Raw genomic sequence first — 25,246 nt, forward strand, 5'->3', positions numbered from 1 at the left:
GGCTTCCTCTTGATGAAGCCGTGCTGATTCCTCCCACTAACATTCTTATCCTTCATGTGCCTGGAAGTGGTTTCCAGGTTAATTGTTCCATCGCCTTCCTAGGTATTGAGGTGAAACCGAGCAACCAATTGTTCCCTGGGTCTTGCTTCTTGCCCCTGAAGATAGGAGTGACAGAAGAGTATACTTGAGAGGAAGGTTAAAAGGACAGCACTGGAAAATAAAACAATAAAAGATTATTGTATCCCAGTTACCTGTCATCTACAGGATTGCAAAAATTTATAGTGCCCATACTGGATCTGAGTAATGAGTGTATCCCTGCTTCTTTACTGAAAAGATGTGCTTTATAGGTGAAAATATTCGTGAGAGGTTGCGAGGTTAATTCTTTATTTGCCTCCTTAATTTGGCAAAAGTATCTAATACCTGCTGAACACGGGGTTATTTAAATTACTTCTTGTGGCTCTTTTCAAAACAAGGACTCAAGGTTTTTTTAAGTAAAAAATTCCAAGTCATGCTAGAAAATAAGCTGATCGTGTGGAGGATGCAAAAGAATCAACTCCCTGGAAGCTTGTTCTGGCTTCAGTTTCTTTCAGTGATATTTGCAAACAAATTGTTTTCAATAATCTCAAAATAATTTAAGGCAGTGGACATTGCTTGCTTTCAGTAGGTCTCCAACATGAGAGCAACCCTGAAGGGTAATGTAGTGGCCATTAGTGACAACTGTGAAAAATGGCCATGTAAGGCCTGCATATCAAAGATGTCTTGATGCTCTGCTGTTTGCAAGGACACTATTTCAGAAGAATGTACTAGCAGCATAAAAATGATTTTGAATGAGAAGCTGTTAATACACGACCTGAAGTAAATATATCTAGGGATTGTTATAACCATGTACTTTGTTCACTAAACCCACATATATTACTAACACAATCTTGAATGTCATTAAAAAAATAGTAGCCCAAATAACCTTGAAGGTTCTGCTTTAAAGTAAGTGCACAAAATTGTGTACCTGTTCCCTTCTACTTGCCTTTTTCATATCAGATTCTTAATGCTATTTTTAGTTTACTTAATGCTGCTTAGTCTCCAATTTTTAATGCAGTGTTACTCCAAAGGGCGTAACAAGGAATAGATTATCTAGTACTGGTGTCAATACCTAAAAATAATTGCTGTGGGAGTCAAGGAGACTGGTAATAGAAACTGAGATGAATCTTAGTGCAGCAAGACTCCCAAGCATTTGTTATGCAACCTTGCATCTCTACGAAGTGTGGTATTTTTTAGATAAAACACAACACTAAATTAAACAGTAAGTTCAAGAAATGTCACTGCCTTGTTTTGCAGGTTTTTTTCCTGTTGCACACTTCTGTGCTCACTGAGTGCAGTACTTAAAATCTTGAAAGGCCACTCTCTACATAAAGCTTAGTCATGTACAAGTCCTACTGGGGCAAAACTGCTAAAAAGAAATTAAACATCACATTTCTCTATGATTTGAAATAAAATTTTCTAGCAACTCCAGTGTGACTTCCTTTTTGTTCTTGCCCAAAAGTTTCAGTACCTTGTTTATGCCAGAATTATATGGGCTGGAAGAGACCTCTTGAGATCTCTTCCAGACCCAGAAATATGGCATGATCTCTGCTACAGAGCACTGAAGTAAGGCCTTGCTTTTTATTATACCTACTTCAGGTGGACCACAGTGCAGAATCCATGGGACTGAACAGAGAACAAGAATGTCTCAAGAGGCAGCATGGCAGTGAGGGTCATTTAGGTGTTCTTAAAAATAATTGTGTGTGTGCAAGTTTCTTGTTCTAACTCATCCCACTGGTGCCAACCTTACCTAGTTTATGCCTAAGTGTGGGTGACTTTAGAGAAGTCTGTCATGGCAGACCTTAAGCACCAAACAAATGTCTTCTGAATTTGCACAAAAGCCCTCCTATGTGCCATGAAACGTTTTAAACAGAAATAAAGGCATACCAAATTCTAGAATTGATTGAAATCTCAGACAGGAGGATAGGAAATTCCAGGAAATGGTGCTAGTTATGGTGAGAGAATGGGGGGAACAAAATAATATTGCAGGTAAAATTAAAGAGGAAGATTTTTTTGTTCTAAATAGCTGATATTGCTTTGTATGTCTGCTGTTGTACAGATGAATTATTGGTAAATGTTAGGTGACTAATGCATTTTTTCATTTTTCAGACTGAAGGTTAGAATGTTGGTGAAAACTGTGTAGCTGTAAAGATGTTGAATAGTGCTTTAAGGAGAAAATCTCCACCAAGGAAACAAATGCAGTATTAATGGCTGGAAATATTTGCTGTACTAACAAGCTTGAAAATAATTTTTCAGCTTATCTTAAAGTAATTAACTATGAAGTAGCCTTATAATCTAGTAGCTTACATACTGAGAAGGGGAGCAAAATGGAACAGAAACTGCTGATCCAGAAATAACAGTAACGATGTTGGAAAAGGATATCTTAAGGGATCAAATTTTTATAGAAATTTGTATTTTTATACCTTGTGTCTTCTTTGCCCTTCTTATTTAGAGAGTGATGAAACAGGAATATGCATTTAATATATATTGAAAATGTTCATTTCACAAAGCAGGGGACCTATGTAGATTATTCCTCCCACATTTTAAAATTTTTAGTTTAGTTAATAAGATTAATTTGCCACAGTAATAAGTGCCAAATTTTAAAAAGTGCTGTTTGAATTGTTTCTCTTTAGTTCTTATTAATGCATGAAGAAGTGTTTGGTTTCTGTGAAAAGTTTGCATTCAAAACTAGCCTGTCAAGCTTTAAATTATTTCAAACTTGTGGTTTTAGGTAGTTATCAGAAATCTAGTACAGTGTAATGAAAATCTGCACATTTAATATAACTCTAAGAGTTTTTCTTTTCAGTGGAAAGAAATCTTTCTATATTCAGAATTTTTAAGCTGTTTAAGCAAAAGGGGGGAAAGCCAGTTTCATGAAATAAAGGAGCATGTCAGAAATGCTTCTTTTTACAGCTTCTGTGACCCATAGTGTTTCTTACAGAAGTGGAGAAGACTCAAATGTGCAAGGTTTTATGGCACATTCTGTTCTGAAGTACTCACTGTTAATTCTGATTAGTGCTTATAGTAATAATTTTGGTGGTTTATGGCATATTTACTGAGATATGGTCAGTTATAGAAAACTTCATTTTGAATTGTCACTTTTTAAAAAATCTTGATATGCTGTCATGGTTTACTTTCAAAAGCAGTACTTTTTCTGAGTGTTTGGAATGAGTGTGCTGTGCTCCAGATCATAAATGCAATGATGAAAGTTATAATACAGTAGAGAATCAGGGAATTCATGGACTGTTTTTTCATCAGGCTATTTCCCAAACAGCTGGATCTTGAGCAAGATATGTAACATCAACCTAAGGACTTTTGGAAAGAGGGAGCAAGTATTTCTCTGAGAGACTAGCAAGGGTCAGATTACCTGTGAGGATATCTGTTTGTGGTAGCTGCAGAAATGGAGTTTGGTTCATTGGAGCTCTTTGCTGAAGGTTTACAGTCGGGACTTGCTCGTGCAAGAGGAGTGTCTGTAGTGTAACAGGCTTCTGTTAGCTTGGGCTGCTTTTAATACTCTTGAGTTTCTTCACTGCTCTTTCCAAACACCAAGCTCATTGCTCTTTATCCCCCTTTTGCAGGAGAGGAAGAAAGTGTAGGATTACCTTGAACAGGAGATCTTTATACAATTGTGTTAAACTTTAAAGTTTTCCTAATGCTAAATACTAAGATTTAATGACTTCAGCAACCTCAGGAGCCTCAATGACCCTGTCAAAGCCACGTTATGTATGTGATAAAGGTGTGAGTGAAGCAGGTTCTGTTGGTGTCAGCCCGTTGTCCAGCCTGACAGTATCCTGCCACTGTTATTGGGTAACCTCTTCTAGTTGAAGGCTGTACTCATTGATCAACCAGTCCGCTTCGGGGTTTTGTGATAAATATGGAGCAAAGGCACATTAAGTGCATATGAAGAAATGCATTTGTCATGTCACTACTATAAACCAGTTGGTGTTCATTTTAGAAATCGATGTTTTGATGGATTCAGGAGATCAGCCTGATATTGGTGTGAGAAGAGCTATAAACAGATTTATGAAGTAATTTTCATAATCAAATCTCACATCAATACCATCATACATTTTGACGTCTCTAGGCAAGAAAAGACATGGAGTTCTCTTTGCAGAAGGAGAAGAATGCTGTTGTTAGCCTTCAGGTTTATAAAGAAAAAGATCATGAACTCAGGTTGTGTGCATCAGTGCTCAACATCTGTAAATTCTGCATGTTCTTTGCAGAAAGGCGAATTAATGTCATTAGTACACTTCTAATTTTTAAAGTTAAGCTTTTAAAAACATCATTTTTTTCTCTTTAATATTGCAGAACTGTGTCGTTTGGTTGCCAAAATGAGTTGATAAATTATAGACAGCTTTTTGCCTTCTGCTCAATACCCAGCGTTCCATTTAAGACTTCAGCTTATTTTTAAGCTATCCTTGAACTTAGATTTATTGAAAAATTTACTACATACCAGTGGAAATACAACGATAATTTTTTACAGTCATGTGCCGTGTCCCTTTTGACCACAACTGCCACGTACTTCATTACAAATCAAATTCATTATGATAAATGAATATGGAAAAGGGCTTTTACTTCTGATACTGAAGCACTGTCTTCAATGAGAATTTTTTAAGCACTAAATCTTTTCAGACATGTTATTTGTGTTTATTTTTTATCCCTTACAAGCCACAGAAGAAAGAGGATCAGCAATCAGAAGCTAAAGCAAGTCCAAAAAAGTCATCAGAACCCACTATTGACCTTTTAGGACTTGGTAAGCAGTACATAATTACTTGGTTTTAAATCAAACATAGATATATAATTTTATATTTTAATAGATATATTTTTATTTTCTCTGTGCTTACTGATAGATGAATTTGAATATGATAGATAAGATTGTATGCATGAATTTGAAACTATAAAGGAAAATGCCATGGACATGTGGGTATATCTGTACTTATGTTTTGCTAGGGAGAGTAATGAGCTCCTGTGGGAAGGGGAAGTTATCAAAGTGATCTTCAAAGGCCTCATGGATTGTAGTATTTCATCGTTTATGGTACAAGTCTACTTTTTAATGAAAATGCTGAGGTGATCTGAATTATGTATCTGTAAAATACATTATATCATACAATTCCTATATTAGTTAAAAGAATGGTAAACTGCCAGACTGTAGCTGACTAATGCCTTGTAAAACTTAATATATTGGGCATTTCAGTGTTCTGTACTGACTGCAACCATCACTCATTTTTATCTAATATACCTTTTTGTTTTCTGACTGGCAGGTAACTATGGACTGTCCTGTAAACAAACTAGTTTCTAGTAAAGTAATTTAGTTTACACTGTCTGCCTATACTGTTGTGTATAGGCCATATTCATAAAATATGTCTTTCATTTATCTAGTGTTGCTCTAAATTTGTTTTTTCCATTTGATAGAATCTTAAAATGGAAATGGAAGAATAAAATATTACTGTAACTATTTTTCTTTCCTTTTGATATTCAGTGTTAGGAAAATTTTCCACAAGTTGTGAGTGGATATTAAGAGTATCCACTTTGTATCAATGTAATGGTTATTCTTAATTTTCTACATAATTTCTACATATTGGAGGAGGCTAATAAGTCTTTTAAATGTAATTCTAAAAACTTCACTTTGTAGAAAAATGTTTTGGGTTTTTTAAAATTTTTTGTTTCTAGGCATGATTAATGTGACAAAACAGTAAATGTCTTCTCTGTTTTAAAATTTATGCTCTCATCCAAAATATGTGTTATTTTCCCTCTGATGTAGAGTTAACTGTAAAGTACCATTTTTGCATGGGTTATGTGTATCTTGTCCATATCTCATTCCAAGTAATCTGCTACTATAAGCATGCAAATCTTAATTAACACTGTAGAAAGAATGTTGAATGAGCCTATTTTAAAAAAAAGTAATTCAGACTTGATGGAAAGCTGATTTTCCTTAAGCAGACCAACGTAATTAAAAACTAAAATTTAATCAATATGTGGTTTTGAGATTGCTGGGCTTCCGTATTCTTTTGGTCATGATTTGAAAAGTATCTTGGTAACACTGTTTTATGATACAATAACGAACTTGGATTACATTGGCTAACTTGAGATGTGGTGTGCAATGAAAATAGTATTATAATTGGTGTTCAACAGCTCTGCTTCTTCAGTGAGACATAAAAAGGGCAAAGTTTATAATATGTATGTTAAAACCCCATAATTTTAGAGGCGGGAACACTTTAAGATCTTTTAAGTAACAAATTGAAAAGCGATGTAATAAGCCAGTAGCACTTGGACTCCACTGAGCTGCAAATGAGATATGTGTTAATGAGATCAGACCTGCATATTTCATTTGGAGAGTTGTCTTTTAATTAACACCAGCACTAGAAGACTTCAGATAGTATTAAAAGAGAGATCACACCAACCCAATATATCACAGAACCATAGAATAGTCCAGGTTGGAAAGGGCCTCAAATGACCGTCTGGCCCGAGGATTCCATGGGAAGGGGAGCGTAGAGATTATCTAGCATCCTGTCTGGGCACAGCCTGCAAACCTCCAGTGATGGGGACTCCATCACATCTGTGGAGCTGTTCAAGTAACTGATCTCACAGTAACAAATGCCTTTCTTACGTTGACAAACTTGTACCTGTTGCCCCCTGTCTGCCCTGTGTGGCTCCATGTGTTGTGAAGAGAGAGGCTCTGTCCTCTTTGTAGCTGCCCTTTAAGTACTGGCATACTGGGATGAAAGTGTTCCTGAGCCTTCCCTTCTCCAGGGAGTAAAGACCAACCTCCTTAAATCTTTCCTCATAGAGCAGGTCTTCCAGCCCTTTGGCCATCTTCATGCCTCTCCTTTGGACCCTCTCCATTCTGTGTCTGTCTTGAACTGGGGGACCAGAAATGGACACAGACTCCAGGTGAAGCCTGGGAAGCACCGAGTTGATGGGATGATCACATCTTTGCCTCAGCAAGTAACACCACTGTGGATACAGCCCAGAATCCCACTCACCTTTTTTGCTGCAGCAATGCACTGCTGATGAAAATGATTGATATGTCATATCAAATAATATTAAAATGGATATGATTGCTTAGCTTGTTCTTCTTACTGTGTGGACATGTTTCTAATGAGGATTCATTCTCTTAGGACTTCATATCTTCAAATGAAGAATGGTACTAGCTTTATTAGAGCAGCTCAAAATCACTTGTGATAGCAGGTTAAGTAATTTTAATGGATCAGAATTCATGCTAGAATAATTTTGGCTTTCAGAACAGCCCAGTTTCTTTGCAAAGTATTTTCTTGAGTAACCCCCAGTGCTAGCTTTGGGTATGGTATTAATCTCTGGGTCACTGTTCTTTTTGTCTCAGTCGGTTTTGTAGTAGCGACCTCATCAGAAGGTAAACTTCCTTAGATAGGACTTACCCAATGTAAATTGGAGCTAGGCAATTTTCTAAAGATAAACTCTCTTTCACTTTTCTTTACAAATTGCAAAATTTTCAAGATGATATTAACCTTACAGAGCTACCAGAAAGAGGAAAAGTGCATTTTACATATTCTGCATGATTTGCCATGTTTAGAGGTGCCCTTCATAAAATAAACAATTGCGTATTCTGGATTAACCACTGTAGTTACAATGAATGACTAAAGAAAAGAGATCTATTATGTTGTTATTTACAGAATTTGATGTGTGGGGCATTCATCTGGCATGGTTGGAGGTAAAGTATGATATGCTAAAAGCTGTTTATCTGCTTCTGCATGGGCAATATTCTCTGAAAGAATTCAGTGAAGTTTTGAGAGGTTAATTGTGATATGAAGTGTAGCTGAATGTTGCATAACTGAGAAGTGTACTTTTGTCAGTACTGTTGGGTAAGTACCAAAGCAGCATGATTGGTCCTAAGTTGGAAAGTTGCATTTAAGAAATAGTAAAGATACATTCAGAAGTACAGAAATATCACATATGCAAATACAGATCATAGACTCCTAGAATCATGGAATAGTTTGGGTTGGAAGGGATCTTTAAAGGTCATCTAGTCCAACCCCCTTGCCCTAAGTAGGGACATCTTCAACTAGATCGGTTTGCTCAAAGCCCCATCCAACCTGGCCTTGAATGTTTGCAAGGGGCAGCTATCACCTCTCCAGGCAACCTTTCACAACTCTCATTGTGAAAAATTTCTTTCTTATATTTAGTCTGAATCTATTCTGTTTTAGTTTAGAACCATTACCCCTTGTTGTATCACTACAGGTCCTAATAAAACAGTCTGTCCCGATCTTTCCTATAGGTCTTTAGGTACTGGGAAGGCCACAATAAGGTCTCCCTGGAGCCTTCCCTTCTCCAGGCTGAACAACCCCAACTATCTCAGCCTTTCCTTATAGGAGAAATCCCTCTGATCAGCTTCCTGGCCATTCTCTGGATCTGCTCCAACATGTCCATGTCTTTCCCGTGCTGGGGACTCCTGAGCTGAATGCAGTACTCCAGGTGGGGTCTCACCAGAGTGGAGTAGAGGAGTAGAATCCCTTCCATCGAGCTGCTTGCCACGCTGCTTTGGATGCAGCCCAGAATAAAGTTCAGTTTCTGGGCTGCAAGTGTGCATTGCTCGCTCATGTCCAGATATTCATCCTCCAGGATCCATAGGTCCTTCTCTGCGGGGTTGTTCTCAATCCATTTGTCCTCCAGCCTGTGTTGATAGCAGGGATTGCTCTGACCCAGTGCAGGACCTTTCACTTGGCCTTGTTGAACCTCGTGAGGCTTGCATGGCCCCAGTTCTTGAGCTTGTAAATACATTAACATTTATATTATTGCTGCAATGTTCAGATTATGCTTAGGTAAGCAATATATCTACCCAAAATGAAAACATTTACAACCACTTGAGGCATACAGCATTACTAGCTTTCTGGCTTTCCACATTTTATTTTCAGAAGTATTATATAGAAATTGCCTCCCTATGAATGCTTTTTCACTTCTGCAAAGCTTTTAGCAGTAAATAAAATTTTACTAATACATTAAATAATTCTGCAATAATTTTGGCTAGACAGACCCTGTTTGCATCTTTACCCCGGATTTTTGTTGCAACTATTGACCTATTTCTCTCAGTTCTGCCTTTCTAGTAATTTGGTGTAAAAAATAATCAAATGCATTATTTATATGCAAATGCAATTCTCTCTATTGCAAGTCTTGGTATGTATGTCATAAGTGATTCTTTTTATAAAAATACATGGCTGCTTAGTAACAAAGTTCTTGTGAATAGTTTGGTCCATAAAAATGAGTTTCAGAAAGGCAAAGTTTAAGATCAGATCTGCTGTTTCCTCTCCTGCTGTCTGTTCAAAGCCCTTCTGCTGGTCATTGTCACTGTCGGTGCAGATAAATATACCAAGGAGTGATGATGTATATGAAAGCTATGATTTCTGTGAATAACAGAAGACAGCACTGAATTGGAAATTGGCATGTCAGGGGTTAATAAAATATATAGAGAAAAAGAACTGTAAAGGTAAACTTCACTATATTATTAAACCCTTCACTATATTATTCAATACATCCTGGTAAATAGTTTTTGGTTTTCTATCAAACTGAAACATAAGTTCCTAATCTGAAATCAGAAGCATCATCTGCTGTTACAGGGGGCAGACAGCAGTCAGATATTATCTGTAATATTGTCATAAATTGCAAGAAAAGATGTTTTGGAACCACACCTAGGAGGAAGGGTGAAGAACAGTGTCTGTTGACTCTTCACGTTCCCTTCTCTGACTGAGCATGGAAGCCCTGCCTTGCATCTGCTCTCATTGTGGTGGCTTCTGCTACAGCCAACATTTCATTCCTAGCTATGGATGGATTCTCCAGAAAAGTGATGGAAGTACTGTTTATCAAAAGCTAGTTGCTTCAAAGTAATCCTGTCATGGTTGAAGCTATAAATGTCTCAAAATATTCAGACAGGCCCAAGTAACTTATTCTGATTTTTACCTGTTCCCTGGAAAGGCTACAGCTGTGTTGCCTTCTGTCATATATGCACCACCTCTTCTAAACAGGTTTTAATAGTAGGTGGCACAAGTTGAATGAATAGTGGTATACTTAGAATGAATTAGAACTCTGCTGGAGTATCTTTCTTATATTACAGAATTATTTTAAAATAAGGAGGGAAAGGAGGACATAGATCCTAATCCATGACCTTGTGTGTTGAAGTTGAAAATGTCCATAATCTCTATATAAAAACTGTGAATTACTATGTTGAAAAACAGGTCTATGCATGCCTGCATGCAAATATATTTAAATGGGGACACTAATATTGCTACAAGTAATAAACTGGAGTGAAAACACTGTTAGGTTTTTTCTATATTCTGAAACTTAGTTCTTTCAGTAGGGAGGGGGGAAGGTTTTTGGAGTCTCTTTCTAATAGATGTAAATATTCCAACTATTACATTTTGAGGAATCAGTAAAACAGGATCATCTATTAATACTATTCATACAGGCTTAAAACAGTGTTGTAAACAGTAATTCAGAATGTCTGGTTTCTCCACCAGTGGAGACAGGGAGGTATTTATTCAGTTAGAGATGAAAGGCATATGCATTACCAAATAACATTCTTACAGAACCAATCTAGCAAAAATCTGGGGTTTTGTAATATTAGTTTACAAGCAGCATATTAAATACTTGAAAAATACTATATTTTTGCAAATGTGTTCTGTCATGAATGTTCTAAATATGTGAAATGCTTGTTTTAAATGATTGCATTTAAATTTTCAGTCTTTTGTGTTAAACACCTTTATATTCAGGGAAACTAAACTACTTTGGAATATGACGAGAGAGATATTTTTTTAATACATGTGCCTGACTGAGAAAATGAGAACATTAAATTATTAATTCCTGATGGTACTTTTGCTTGAAAATTATGCACAGTTCACTCCTAAATTTATCTGAAGCAGTGAGCCTTTGGGGAGATGTTTTTGGAACTGCCAGTCTGCAGAATGACCTCAAAAAAAAGCTTGTGCTTAAATGGCCAGTATATTTATTTACACACATCTCAAAGCACTAATGTGGATGGAATGGAGCAGCAGATCATATGTATGGTCATTTTGCTGTCCACTGGCTTCTATTCATCAGAAATAAGGGAAGGAGGAGACCTTTGCATTAAGGTGTAAGTAACTTTGTCATAATCATGGCTGAGTTTGTAACTTTGCTTTTCAGAATCATTGCAACAGCAGTCCCCCAGCAAAGTCAAATCACAAAAGAGTAGTACAACTGACTGAGGTGGCTGCTTTACATTCCTCAGGCCACTCACTTTTTACTCAGGATAGAAGATCTAGTAGCGTCAACTCATTCCCATGGCCTCTTCGCCTTCATGGAAGGCAGACAGAAATGAAAAGGCATCTGTCATGGTTTGACCCCAGCTGGCAACTAAGCCCCATACAGCCACTTGCTCGCTCCCCCCATGGAATGGGGAAGAGAATCAGGAGGGTAGAAGTGAGAAAACTCATGGGTTGAGATAAAAATAGTTTAACAGGTAAAGCAAAAGTTGTGCATGTAAGCAAAGCAAAACCAGGAATTCATTCACCAGTTCCCATGGGCAGGCAGGTGTTCAGCCATCCCCAGCAAATCAGGGCTCCATCATGGGTAACAGTGACTTGGGAAGACAAATGCCATCACTCTAAAAGTCCTCCTCCTCCTCCTTCTTCCCACTGCTTTATATACTGAGCATGGTACCATGTGTAGGGTATGGAATATCCCTTTGGGTATCCCTTTGGGATCACCTGTCCTGGCTGTGTCCCTTCTAACTCTTTGTGCACCCCCAGGCTCCTCGCTGGTGGGGTGGGGTAGGGAGCAGAAAAGGCCTTGACACTGTGCAAGCACTGCCTGGCAATAATGAAGACATCCCTGTGCTATCAACTCTGTTTCCAGCACAAACCCAAAACAGAGCCCCATACTGGCTACTGAGAGGAAAATTAACTCTACCCCAGCCAAAACCAGCACAGCATCTCTGGGTAATGTTCTTCTGAATGGATTGTTTCAGAATGCAGTCTTATGATGTTAGTAGCAGTTTTTCCAGTGTACTGTAATCTAGGGTTTTTGGAATACTGAGCCTCCTGTGATGTATAAACAGCTGTGCTAGTCATGGCAGTGTTTCTTTTGCAGAGAAGGTTTTGACTTAATTCAGCTAGTTTGTTCTACCAGAGAAGTCTGACTTCTGAGATCAGATAATTTTAGATGTAACTTCTCCTGTTGCCTATAAAAGCATTTTTAAGCTTGCTGTTGGGACTATATAGTCATTATAAAGTTCAGCAGAATCTAGAGTCACCTTTGTATTTGTCAAGCTCTATGTAATGGCAACCCATTTGTGATGTGCTTAGGTATAAATTTATTAGCCAATTCTTACCATTTGTTCTTGAGCAGCTTAAAATCAAAAGAGAAATGGTTGCTCTGTTCCTTAAAAACACTTTTGTGATATTTTTGTCCCTGTATCTTTTGAAGTACTTTCTTGCAATTTCTCTTTAAACTGTAATTCTCCAGTCCTCCTTTTGTCCTGCATGCATCCACTTTCACCTACATCAGTAAATGTGTTCATGTGTTAAAGTGGCTTACAGACACCAAGGCTGTGGAAGTTAATTCTGCTCAGAGCAAGAGCTGTAGGTTCTTACGGATAATTAGCTCAGTGTGCCTGGCAGGTGTGTTCGTATGGAGCTATAGAATGAAGTCTGTGCAAAGTACTTTTGAAAAAGGGGGAAGAATGGACCTTTTCCCTAATGCAAAATTTATTTATGTACTCTTGAGTAAATTATCATATCAAGAATAACTTCATGGATTCTAATTTGCAAATTTTAATTCAAGAGCACAGATGAGTGTATTTTGTCTGAGACATAGCTACCAAATTTGGACCTTCTCAGTAAGGTATCTATTTAATTCCTACTAAAAATGTTGGTGTGCAAAGACTCCTGAAAAATGAGTAGTGTGTACTGCTAAGTTGGTGTGCTTGTCCTTAGGGAAGTTTGAAGTATTTTGGTTTGTTGTTGTTTGGTTTTTGTTTGTTTTTTTCCTGAAGGACATTAATGTGCCATCTTCTTTGGGAAAGAGGTCTTTAAAAAATCTGAAAAATATCGCACTCTGAAAAATATCTGAGAAATTGAGTACATCTTTGATCAGGGCAGGGTGGGAGGGAGCAGACAGCTTTAATTATTCTCATGATGTTAAGATATTAATAATTTTCACTTTAAAAGTGATTCTGTTGCTTTTTTAGATGGTCCAGCTGAAGCATCTGTTACAAATGGAGGCACTGCTGCTGTCACAGCACTGAATGATGACCTGGATATCTTTGGCCCAATGATCTCTAATCCTTTACCAGCAGCTGCAGTACCTCCTGCTCAGGTAAAATTTAATAAGTGTATTTAGCTATATGTATGTGTAAATATGTGCATGCACATGTGTGTTTTCCTTCAGGGAATTGTTCATCCACACGGAAGGAATGCACACTTCTCAACACATCTTAAGCATCTCATGGCTAGAGATGCTTAAGCTGTAACACCAGTATTTTTCTCACCTCTTCAAGCTTCTGCACTGCTTGGACATAGAAGTGTAGATGATGTGGTCTTTCCTTCTGGTTATCCAGCTAAATTGGATTCTGTCTTACCCTGGTGATGGTAGTAATGTTTTCTTTTCATTTATATTCTTTTGTCTTGTTCTTTTTTTAATAGGTATTGCTGAATATAACTTTATGTTCTCAGGCTATTGAGCATCATGTCATCATTTTTAAGACCTCTTATTGCTTTGTGATGCTGATATTTAGGAAAGGCTGCAGCAGATGCTTCTCTCTTAGACCTGCTAAAAACCTGGGGTCTGAGGTTTCATACTCAAAATCAAAAATGGATAGCAAGAAAAATTAATATTGCTACCTGGGCTGATCTGTCTTTTGTCTCATCTTGGAAGTTGTATGTCTTGCTTTCCTCAGGAGAGAGTAGCATAAACCCTGCACCTGGCCTGCTCCTTCTTGATAGCCATGATAGTTTGGAAGCAAACCCATCACCATGCCTGTTGTAGGCTGTTAAGGCAGCTTTGGGACACGCAAAGAAACTGCTTGAAGCTGCAGCTGTCCTAAAGTAGCTGTCAGACTCAAAGAGCAGGGTGTTTGTGATGGACATGTGCAGGCTTCCTTAACCCAGACTGGCTTCTGAGAGGGAGGTTTTGGAAGAGTGGTGGGCTGACTTCTTCATCTGAGGCGTCTTGTAATGGTCATTTAGAAGCTTTTTTTTGTGTAGGGCTTTCTGTCCAACTCTGCTGAACCAGAAATAATTGTGTGTATTCTTGAATTTATTATTTGGGACATGTGATATGTACTTGCTTCTCGTCATCCATTAGTTTTCATAGTGTGTACAATAGAAGGGATAATGATGAAAGGAAGTTCTGAGTGCCTCACAGCATATAGTCTTACTCAGCAGATTTTTCTCTCCCTTTACTCTCCTTTCCCCTGCTTGCTGCTGAGGGCTGACTTTGTGCAAAGTGCTAGATAGGGTTTCAGAGACTGAAACCATGTTTCATTTTAAACATAATGCTACAGATAGAGCAAACTTCCCACCACGCCTTAAGCTACTCATAAACAGTGCGAGAAATAAGATGTATATTTACACTTAGATGTGGATGTGTTAGCTAAAATTGCAAAGGAAAGTGTTGGTGTAGATTTTCTTGTCTCTTGGGGAAGTCTGGTCAAAGTACCAGGAACAGCAGTATTTGAGTGCTTGTTGTCTGCTATTCTAATCCCTTATGTCAAAATTGATCCCTGTAGAGCTAGATGTGAAAAGCAGTAACCCATTTCTAGCTTCCCTGAGTTTTGTATTTATTCCATTTGGGTGTAGATTGAGTAAATTTAAATCTAGAATAGTGAAGTTTTGACTTTGCCCCAAAATAAACGTGCCAGTGGTAGTATTGCACAGAATGGGTAGCACTGAATTCTGGTTTTTCCCCTTTCTAGCCGTTCTGATGCTGGAAATGATGACTTCTGTATGTAATTACTGTGTGCCCAGGAGAAAAGAGCAGCCTGAGAAAGAAGAGAAAAGCCTTCTTTTGTTTCTATTCCATGAACATGTGATGTGACCTGCTGGTTAAGGAATGATTTAGCTGTAGAATGCAGGAAATCCAAAAGAAGGCTAAATATTTAAGAGTGAAAAAAAGCAAAGTGAAGGCTGATGCCCTAGATGATGATGACTAGTAATGGGTTAAATAATGGAGTGACTGCTAAAGCATACTGAATTGTATGTGTGTATATAATATTTTAAATGCATTTCTATGATAAAGATTTGGTCACTGGACCTTCTGTGAGAGGAATATTTTGACATGATGTTAATCTTTATGCTGGTTTCTAGACTAAGTATGGTACTTACTACATTGATTAAAAAGTGGTAGAAAGGATGATGCTATTCTCAACATCTGGTAAGTATCACCTTGTTTATATACTAGAAAGCATGAGTATATTCACTTGCTTCCAGATTTTTAGCGACAGTTTTCTTTCTTCTGAGTGCCATAATCAGGAGGAACAAAGAACTCTCAGCAAGCATTTTTTTATCAAGCACATGATCCTTGTGGTGTATTGCAAGATTAATTCTTGGTTATCTTCCATTTTTAATCAGTAATCCCAAAGAAAATTTAATCAGATAATCTCTACAAATAAGAGACAGGAACATGTGTAGGTAGCAGAAGACAGGTTTCTTATGGTGCTTACATGGGTTGCTTGGTAAAGTGGGGCAAAGAGTATCATTCTGTTTTGCTTCGGCATTATCAAGACCTTGTATGCATTCTGTTTCAGAATGCTGGTGTCTAGTCTGGGAACTGAGGCTGGGCAGGAGCTGAGGATGCCTCTCATTTGCCAGTGCTATGAGCATTTTGTAAGATCTTTCACCTTGCAACATGGATAAAAGTTGTATGTGATTCAGAGAAGAGTTAGGAGAATACAGGAGGCTGGAGAGGGTGCCTTATTATGAGAGGGTTGAAGGACTTGGTCTGTTTAAGTAGGAGGTGTGATTATAATGTGAAATTATTTTGTATGAGGTTGCAATTGGTTAAGTGGGCATGAACTCAGATCAGCAGTTGAATAACCCTAACATTCAGTTCCTGTGCTTGAAATTGGAAAATTTAAAGCAGAAACCCATGGCCAGATCTTAACTTGAATTTGTTTAAATATCTATTAACAGAATGCATTGAAATTTTAAAAAATGAAATAGAAGAAGGAGATCAAGTGTGGAATAGTGTGGCTTGCTTTCTCACTGAGATATTTACCATTATGTACTATTGTAGGTGTGTCTGAGGTGCCACAGTGGGATTTGAGAGCTTTTCTTCTGAAAAATAAGGGAATTTAATGATGCTCTTCCAACTGATCTGTATGACCCTTGAGTTATCACAGGATTGCTCTTCTTCTCCAGTTTAACCTGAAAGGCAGCATTTAGTGCTAAATGCACTCTGTTTTATGGCTCTGTGTAGCACAGAAATGTCTGTTTGAATGTTTTATTATGAGACTGAAACAACACTATGTCTGCAAAACTTAGGATTTATGTCCATTGTCATAGCCAAGACATGTTTTTCAAGTGAAAACAAAAGCATTTGTTTCTCCTTTTTCAAATGTGACTTGAGCATTGATGATCATGTGCACTTGGACTCTGCTTTCAGATATGTGTCTTTATCACAGTTTTCAAAGACGTTTAAAATGTTTCTTCCCAAATGTTCTGTATAGCTGGAAGCTAATGCAAACCGTTGAATTTGTAAAGGACTGATAAAGAACAATATGTGACAAGAGAATTTTTTTTATAGAATTTTGTCCATTAGCAAAGCCAGGGGAGTTTAAGAAGACTTACCTTAAGCAGGTCCTACAGTAGAACTGGATAAAAGGCATAGTCTATAAATTATGCATTATTCATGAACACAGAAAGGAAAGAACATTTCATATATTTGATGATGTTTTTTCGTGTAAAGAGGGCATAGCTAAATTATAGGTATTAGAATAGATTTTGTTGCTTAACATTGTATAGGAGCTGAGCCAAGGTCTAGCATTTTCACTTAAAACAATTGCCTAAATTGTTTTAGCCAGATTTTAATTTCAAATTTTGTATGGTATGTCTTCCAGCAAAAGTGTGTTCTTCATTCTTCACTGAAATTTGTAGGGAGGAAGAGAAGGAGAGAACTGTGAGGTATTAAGTTTGGAAGTATTAACTAAGTGAAATATTTAATAGAAGTCTTTCTCCAAGCAAGATACTAAAATCCAGTTAATTTAAATTTTTTTGGATTTTGTGTGTGTGTGTGTCTGTGTGGGTCTGATTAGAATTGTACTATACTGGGATCTGCGAATCAGTTCAGTGTCTACAGAAGTGTATTTTCATAGAGATGATGTATGTTTTTCATGATTCATATCTGACAAACTTGTGGCATATTTTAGATAAATAGATATTCATAAATACTCATTTTTCCTTGAGGTCAGGTGTGTGTACCTAGCATGGTTGCCATAGATTGGCAGACAAGCTTCAACTTATTAATGAATTTTGGTGATGTTAATGTGTCAAAGTCCTCAGATTTTATGTAAAAATGGTTTGTTTCAGAAGTTTGCTTTATCATGAGTTATATTTAAGCAGGGTCTTACTGGAGAGTTACTTACTGGAGTCCTATTCCAGTATGATCAGTTGAAATGTTTGTAGTTTCTGCTTATGTTTATTTTACCCCTGTCTGTATTTTCAGGTATCTGAAAGCAAAAGTTTCATTCCTTCAAATGGAGTTAGAGCAGTTCCAAACACGACTACAGGGTGGGCAGTAAGTGGGTTGAGAACAGCCCTGCAGAGAAAGACTTGAGGGTGCTGGTGGATGAAAATCTGAATATGACCTGGCAGTGTGCACTTTCAGCATGGTAACCCAACAGTATCCTGGGCTGCATCAGAAGTGTGACCAGCAGGTCAAGGGAGATGATTCCCCCCTCTGCTCCACTCTCATGAGACCCCCACCTGCAGTGCTGCATCCAGCTCTGGGGCTCCCAACATAGGAAGGACATGGACCTGGTGGAGCAGGTCCAGAGGGAGGCCACAAAGATGGTCAGAGGGATGGAGCACTGATCCTGTGAAGAGGCCAAGACAGCTGGAGTTGTTCAGCTTGGAGAAGGGAGAAGGCTCTGGAGACACCTTAAAGTGACCTTTCAGTATTTGAAGGTGGACTACAGGAAAGATAGGGAGGGACTCTTTTTCAGGGAGTCTAGTGACAGACCAAGGGAAAATGTTCTTTACTGTTAGGGTGGTGAGACTCTGATAACAGGTTGCCCAGAGAAGTTGTGGATGCCCCCATCCTTGGCAGTGTTCAAGACCAGATTGGACACGACTCTGAGCAACCTGATCTGGTGAAAGGTGACCTGCCCATATCAGGGAGTTGGAACTTGATGATTTTTAAGGTCTCTTCCAACCCAAACCATTTATGAATCTATGATTATACTTTCTTTAATGCTTTAAATGCCTTATGTGGAGCACAGTGGAAGAGCAGGCATCATACTCCAGAATCAGAAGGAGTCTGCTGAACAGAGTCTAGAGGGACAGAAATGTATTTTGAGTTCTAGAGAAGGGAAATCTGAAGAAGGAGTTAGAAATGGTACTGCAGGGAAGATAAATGTTTTCAAGCCTAGGCAAGGATAATGGCAAAGGAAACACTGTATTGCTTGTGAGTACTAGACATGCAGCAAAAAATAAAGTTGAATTTTTAATCTTATTGTAAGGTTAATTATGTTCTTGGATATGATCTGAGAAAGTGAGAGAAATCTTAATCTGACTTTTTCAGATATTGCTGATAATTCCTAAAAGCAAGAAAACATGAGATTTCTTAGTGTTTTTCTTTGTGAACTGAATATGGTTGAGTGCTCATTTCCTCATCAGTTATTACCAGGAAATAACAGTTGATTATTTTTAATGGAACTGGGTAGATGTCTAAAAAAAAAATATGCAAAATCAAACCCAGGAAGAGTTGAAATAAACATCGAGTCCATTGACAGTGCAAAGATAAAAAGGGTAAGAATTGTATACAGATTTTAAGACCTTAATAATGTACTTAGTACTTTGCTTACATAAGAATAATTATGTGTTAGGCTGTATTTTCTCTATGCAGGTAGCCCCTCCAGTCAGCAGGGAGAAATTAAAAATGTTATGTGGGGCCATAATTTATCACCATACAAACGGAAAACATTTGTAAGGATGGCTTTTCTACGGGCCATTCCTGCTTTCCCTAGATACCAGCCAGAGCCACAAACATGCAGGTAGTAGAAAAAGTGCACATGTGCCTTTTTCTCTCCTGCAGTCCTTCTCTCAACTCCATGTGTCCCACTGCCCACTTCCCTTTTTCATTCCCTCTGTTGCCACCTCTCTTTCAATTTGTAGGAAAACTTCTGTTACACTAATATCATGAAACTGCTTAGCAGTATGATCTTTAAGCACCTGATGTGCATTTAGTTTTGGCATAATTACTGTCTGAGGGAACTGTGTGTAGGAAAATGATTATATGAATGCCAGGTGTGTTTTTACAGAGATCTTGGGCAGCATGACAATGTTAGATACTCAAAAATCATGTCAGTGTTGGTCATTTTTTAACTTGGATGCCACCTGCTGTTTTCTTGTCATGTATTTTGCATTACCTTCCATTTATTCAGCTGATGAACACTTCAGGGAGCGTTTGTCTGGTGCTTTGGTTCCTTTAAGGATCTTCCAAAACCAAACCGAATGAAGAGACATTAAATGAACATTTAATCTTAGGTTGTAAACATAATGTGATCAGTCTTCCATGTTTCCAGCTCTCCCTTCTAGAGAAATGCAAGCCCCTTCCTTGCTGCCATGCAGACAGCAGAGGGGAAGCCCCTCTGTTCACTCACTTGCAGTGCTCCCGTGTCCTCCTTCCTGCAGCCTGCTGAGCACGGCTGTCGCACAGGGGCTGTCCTAGGCAGGCGCCACGGGAGATCCATGTCAGCAGGGAACAGTTCAGTAATAGGCCTTCCTGGGCGTATGCACAGGAAAACAAGCACTGCTGTTCAGGATGGGCTTTGACCTGAATGTCTTGTTAAATCTGACTCTGGTATTTTTAAAGACTGGTTATGTCACACTGATAAAGAATTGTCTCAAATAGAGGGGGCTTCCTACTGCCCACTTAAATAAAAATTGATTTGCTTTGCAATCAGAAATTATTGTGAGAAGGAAGAGGAAGAAGCTTTTTTAGTATGTACAGAAAGAAATTGATAATTTAACTGTACACTGGCCAGAGAGGTTTCACAAGTCTTTTTCTGTTTGCTTTCCGTCTGTAGTGCTGTCAGCCCACTCTTGGTTGCCCACTAAGTCCTACTGACTTTGGCCCAAATTGGCTGTGGTATAAATGCAGGTTTTTCAGTTGCCAGAAAGTTCACATTTTTTGGTTTTTTCTCTTCCCTTTCTACAGCATTTTTGGAGATTTTTCACCATCAACTGTGAATCTGCACTCCTTTCTCTTGCTGGTTTCTGGCAAATACAGCTGGTGACAGAATTGTTCTGTGGGGTTTTTTTTCCCTAGTCTCTGGCACTGCCTTATACTAGAGGTTTTAGCACTTCAGAAGTCACACACTTTTCTGAAGCTGCATATTGAACATTTGTATTGTGGTGTTTGTACAAATCTGGTGTGACCATAGTAGAATTTTTAGGGCTTAGTCAGCAGCGCACCAGCAAAAGCAGCAGATTGGAGATAGTTGCTTTAAGGAAGATTAAAAGGGTGTTCCATGTCTGTGTATTTTGTGGTTTCCTCTTGTCTGTCTGATAAACCTGGGTATGGGATCTCAATAATTAACAGACAGACCTGGGTACATGTTGCATTCATTGACAGTGGTATGGACAGAAGATTTTCCTTCAGTGTGGGAAAGAGTTGAAACTCACACAAGCTGTGGGGTGCAGTAGGTATATGCTAAGCAGCTGGGGATCATTTAGCTGGACTAAAATAAAGCCATAGTTTAAGGATGATTTGCAGTCCTGGCTCTTTTTCAATGTGCATAAGGTTGATTTGCATTAAAAGATCCCACTGGTAACAGGATGAGTTGTGTATCCTAAGGAATATAACAAGAACCCATGTATTGCCTGGTTCCCTAAGAAAGCCCCCATGTGGAACTGTATGGGTGAGAGCAGTAACATAACAGCATTGAGAGACACCTGGATGTAATTTGTTTACAAAACATTCTATTGCAAGAGCAGTACAAAGCCTGACAGCCTGCCTGTATTTTAGTTTTTCAGTTGTAGACTGCAGTAAGTTTTACATAATTATGCTTTCTCAATTAGTGAAACATGCTTAAAGAACTCTAAGCCAATTATAAACAATGTATTTTAGAAATTTTATTACTTGAAGTAGATAACCAAAATTTTACTTTTGTGTTTTCTCCAGATACATTTCAAAGCACTTAGTCTTTTGTTTTAGCTCTTCTCTAATCTATTCTGCCTATGAGAGGATTAATGAGATGTGAATTTTAATCTCCTTATTGATTTCCTAATTATTTTTCATAATCTAACTCCAGCTCTTGATTTATGCTTCTCACTGATGAAAAATGTAGAAGCAACAGGAATGAATAATCTGTATGTGTACGCCCTGAAGCTGGTTGAGGATTTAGTTTTCTTTGTTTTGTAACCTCCATCTGGTCTGATGGTCTTTCCGTATTGCATGTACTGCTTTTTTCTGTCTTTAGTCATACCACATATTTTTAAATTCTCATTCACTTAAATCTAGTTTCTGTAAATGAATGAGGTTTTATTTGGTTGAGGAGCAAGGCTGTACAGTAAATATTTAACATAACATCTTTTGCTGGTTTCTTTCAGTAGTCTGTCTTGTGTTTTATTTCCCAGAGCACTTCCACTAAACCAGCAGCTGCCACCTTGTCTGGAGCAGCCGGGGATCTTGATCTATTTACTGAGCAAACAACAAAATCCGAAGAGTCAGCGAAGAAACAACTCTCCAAAGACTCCATTTTATCACTGTATGGCACAGGAACAATGCAGCAGCAAAGTGCTCCGGGTAAATAACATTGTGAAGGTTTCTGTGCAGTCCTATTTTAATCTTTACCTAGAAAAGTTATCTCTGAGAAGTATAAAGCTAAGGTAGGATACCTGCTTACTATATTCAAATGAAGATTTTTATTTTCAGCTTTTATAAAACTGAGAAAAATTACCGAAATGTAATATGGAAGCTAAAGAAAAACACGTATGTGATTTTAATTTATTTATAGCTGTTCAAGTTACCAAGTGTACAATTTACTGAAAGATTTGTGAAGTCTGCTTCTGCCATGTAATTCATCACTGAGGGTCTGAGTCTCCACTGTGCAGCCAGCAGGCTGCCAGGATCCCTGCAGAACTGTCAGAGCTTTGGTTTAGCTGTGTTTGTGTGAAAACAAAGACCTCCAATACAGCAATTGAAAGATTCTGGTTCACCACAGGGATGCCAAACTCTTCTTGGCAGTTAATCTCATGGTGAGTCCCTTTCCTTTGAGAGTTTTAAAGCAATTTTTTGCTTTTACCAGAAGCTAAATTGGCAGCACTAACATACAACTGGACAAAGTTATCCTTAAAATTATTTTGATGCACTTCTGACTTATGGGATGGGGGAGGAAAATCTCAAGACACTTCTGCTGAAATCTTCCCTTCTCTGGTACAGGCATGTTCATGGGGTCGTCTTCTATGCCATTTACCACACAACCATCAACTCACTTTCAAGGCTTTCCAGCCATGGGAGTTCCTGTGCCAGCAGCAACTGGGATGATGGGAAACCTGATGGGACAATCAGTGCCAGTCATGGGACAAAGCACAGGCGTGATGGTACCAGTGGGAATGCCCAATGGATTTACTGGTACTGCACCAACTGGTGTGATGGGACTTCCTCAAACTGTCGTCGGACCTCAAGGTGGAATGGTGGGACAGATGGTCACACCACCACAAAATAAGTATGGATTGCAACAAAACCAACAAGCTCAGTGGAACCTCTCTCAGGTAAAGACTGGCCTTTCCCAGACAAGAGTGCTTTAGGAAGGATGATGCTTTTCAGATACAAAGTGTGTGGCTGTAGGAGGAAGGTGCAGGGTAGCCAAGATACAGGTTACTGGATTATGAACTGCTCAGAGGCATATATTAACAAATCAGTGGATAGTTCAATGAAAGGTAACTACTACAAAAGCAGAGAATAATTTTTCCAAGGTAAACCAAACTCAGTTCTCTGCTTCCATAGCTCTTCTCATGTTGTCAGAGCCAGCCAGGTAAAAAGCTTAGCTTCGCTAGAGGTACAAAGTTCTGAAATGTAAACACAGCCTTATAATTAAAAGCAGAATTTAACTGCTTGAGGATAGCCATTAACAATGAATATGTTCATTTACAGACTTCAGGATAAATTTGGTGGAACGTGAAGTGCTTCATGCTCTTCACATTTTCCTGTAGATAATTTGCTTAGGTGTATCTGTTATTTATCTATAGCATTTCCATCTTATTTTTTAAACATGTTTAAAAGGTTCTCTAGAAGTGTTAATGTACATGTAGTACTGTATTTGTACATTTTCCAAGGAAACATCTTGAAATCAGGTATTTGAGAGTTTCTTGGGGCAGGGCGAGGCGGAGGGAACAGACCTAAATTATTCCCTTGGAATTCAGCATGGATGATAGCAACTATTTTTTTCATACTATTGTTTGAGTTATGATAACAATATAATAATTCCATGCTGCTTACTTAGTAATGCAGGAAGAGAATCTTAGTGACTGACTTAAATTGAGTGATATGAATTTTTACTGTTCTGCTCAGTCTTATGGTGTGAACATTTATGAAGGTAAACAGCATTTCCTACATGGATAAAACAGCCCCTGTTTGAAAATACAGGCTGTCATTCTGCTTTGAAAAGTAATTCTTAAGGGTGAGAATTTCAAAATGTCAGATCAAAAAAATCTGTGGATATACTGGTGAGTCTTTTCCTAGGTAGCTAGCTTTAAAAAGACCCATATCAGATTTGAAATGAAAATCTTTCCTCTTATCAAATACATGTTAAAAGTTGGCTTCTAGAACAAGCTCTTCACGTGTTCCTGTACCCCTTGCACATCAGATGTTGGCAGTATGATGACATTCCACAGTCTGTAGGAGATCTCTGATCTAAACTCTGACTCCAGTTGAAAGGGGGAGAGCTTGCTTTACTTAGCAGACTAACATGTTTTGTATAGTCTGCTGTGTAAGAATTCTACTCCAGAAGAGATGAACCACTGGGTAAAGCACGTTTTCATCAGTTTAGTTTAGATTTTCATGTTTAGTGGTGAGTTGTTTTTTGCAGATACGCAGTTCTGTGTGAAAGCACACAGAACTTAATTTTACCCTGAAATACTAATTTGCAATTTGCTTTAACTTTTCACCAGTGTTTCAGTTTCATTTTGCAACTTGGTATTGTTCGCTCATGTTTAAATTAACTCTGACTTTTACCTAGTGCTGCCTTTAAGTTGAATCTAATGTTACTTATATAACATCCCTCTTCATTGGCTCTGATTATTAATTGCTCCAAATGCTCTTTTGGTCTCAAATCCATTTGGACATTGAGCACTGAAAATTACAGTGACTAGGTATTCATAAAGAGTACGAATAGTTTTGCACCATCCCTGAAGTGAATGTGCTGAATTTTGAATTCTTTCCCATCTTTAACTAGATATTAAATTCATGTAAGTTTAATTTCAGTGGATTGTTCTACTCATTTTTTAAGGAATTCCAGTATCTTGAGTAGATTCTTTAGCAAAGATGGTTAGATTTAGATAATACTCAAGTTTATAACTCCATCTCATTCTTTGTTGATTGTCACCTAAATGGACAATTTCTATAAAAACTGGTGTAGTCAAGATTATGGTCTCCAAAGAAATGCTGCTGGAAAAAAATTTGGAGCTGCAAGTGCAGACAAGACTATATTACTGGCTTTGGTGTTTCTTTATCACAGTTGCCACAGTTTTGTTTGTTAGCTTTGAAACTGTGAAAGCAAACTTTTACCAACCAGCCACATTGGCCACCTCCTTCACATGCCATCAGTTCTCATGTGACACATACACCAAGTGCTGCAGACCATCAGCTGATGTATGTTGGTGATTGATGGGCTCCAGAAAAGCTGGTAGTGTGAGAAAAAGCTTAGAAACTTAGATGGAGTCAATATTTTTATTTAATGAGAAATATTTTTAGGGAAACGTAACTGGGTGGCTGGTTGGAGGCAGGA

At 38.1% G+C, this 25,246-nt stretch overlaps 1 protein-coding gene across 3 annotated transcripts in view; it reads left to right on the top strand.

Moving 5' to 3' along the window:
* Nucleotides 1–25,246, top strand: part of SMAP1 (small ArfGAP 1) — a 91,605-nt gene that overhangs the window by 65,295 nt on the left and 1,064 nt on the right. For 2 of the 3 annotated variants that reach the window (XM_042017385.1, XM_042017387.1), the window contains 4 exons: nt 4,744–4,828; nt 13,268–13,395; nt 21,876–22,044; nt 22,681–23,012. In XM_042017385.1, coding sequence (XP_041873319.1) covers nt 4,744–4,828; nt 13,268–13,395; nt 21,876–22,044; nt 22,681–23,012 — 714 coding nt within the window. The remainder of the gene's footprint in view (nt 1–4,743; nt 4,829–13,267; nt 13,396–21,875; nt 22,045–22,680; nt 23,013–25,246) is intronic. The other variant, XM_042017386.1, reaches the window with a different exon arrangement.

The sequence above is a fragment of the Corvus kubaryi genome, unplaced genomic scaffold (genome assembly GCF_017639235.1).
Source record: "Corvus kubaryi isolate FWS band 111438036 unplaced genomic scaffold, C.kubaryi_AGA036_p1.0 split3-73, whole genome shotgun sequence".
Lineage (NCBI taxonomy): Eukaryota > Metazoa > Chordata > Aves > Passeriformes > Corvidae > Corvus > Corvus kubaryi.